At 57.0% G+C, this 356-nt stretch overlaps 1 protein-coding gene across 1 annotated transcript in view; it reads right to left on the bottom strand.

Moving 5' to 3' along the window:
• DBH (dopamine beta-hydroxylase (dopamine beta-monooxygenase)) overlaps window positions 1-133 on the bottom strand; it is a 13660-nt gene extending 13527 nt beyond the window's left edge. The window contains 1 exon segment of the mRNA XM_010185285.1: window positions 1-133. This exon segment is cut by the window's left edge and continues 17 nt beyond it. Coding sequence (XP_010183587.1) covers window positions 1-133 — 133 coding nt within the window.
• Window positions 134-356: the final 223 nt, after the last annotated feature.

A 356-nucleotide genomic window follows, 5' to 3' on the forward strand; every position in this document is an offset into this window, starting at 1 on the left:
CGCGGGGAGCCGAGCCCTGCAGGGCCACCACCAAAATGACCAGGAACACCGCAACCATGGTGAAGTACATGGATGCCACCTCCCGCAGCTTGAATCTGGGGCAGGGGCAGGGATGGCTCCCAGAGGGCTGCATTGCTGGGCAGGACGGCACCCGTGCCTGGCGCTGCCCATTTATGCGCTGGCCCTCCTGGGCAAGCCGGGTAAGCGATAGTCTTTAATTGCATTTGGTTGTTGGGAAATTTGATTGTTGTATTGGTTGTATTGACCCCCCCCCCACCACCACCTCCTGGCCAAACACTTGTCATTCGCTGCCTCCCCTTAATTGGCTCTAATTGCACATGGACATTATCAATAGC

The sequence above is a fragment of the Mesitornis unicolor genome, unplaced genomic scaffold (assembly GCF_000695765.1).
Source record: "Mesitornis unicolor isolate BGI_N332 unplaced genomic scaffold, ASM69576v1 scaffold41775, whole genome shotgun sequence".
NCBI lineage: Eukaryota > Metazoa > Chordata > Aves > Mesitornithiformes > Mesitornithidae > Mesitornis > Mesitornis unicolor.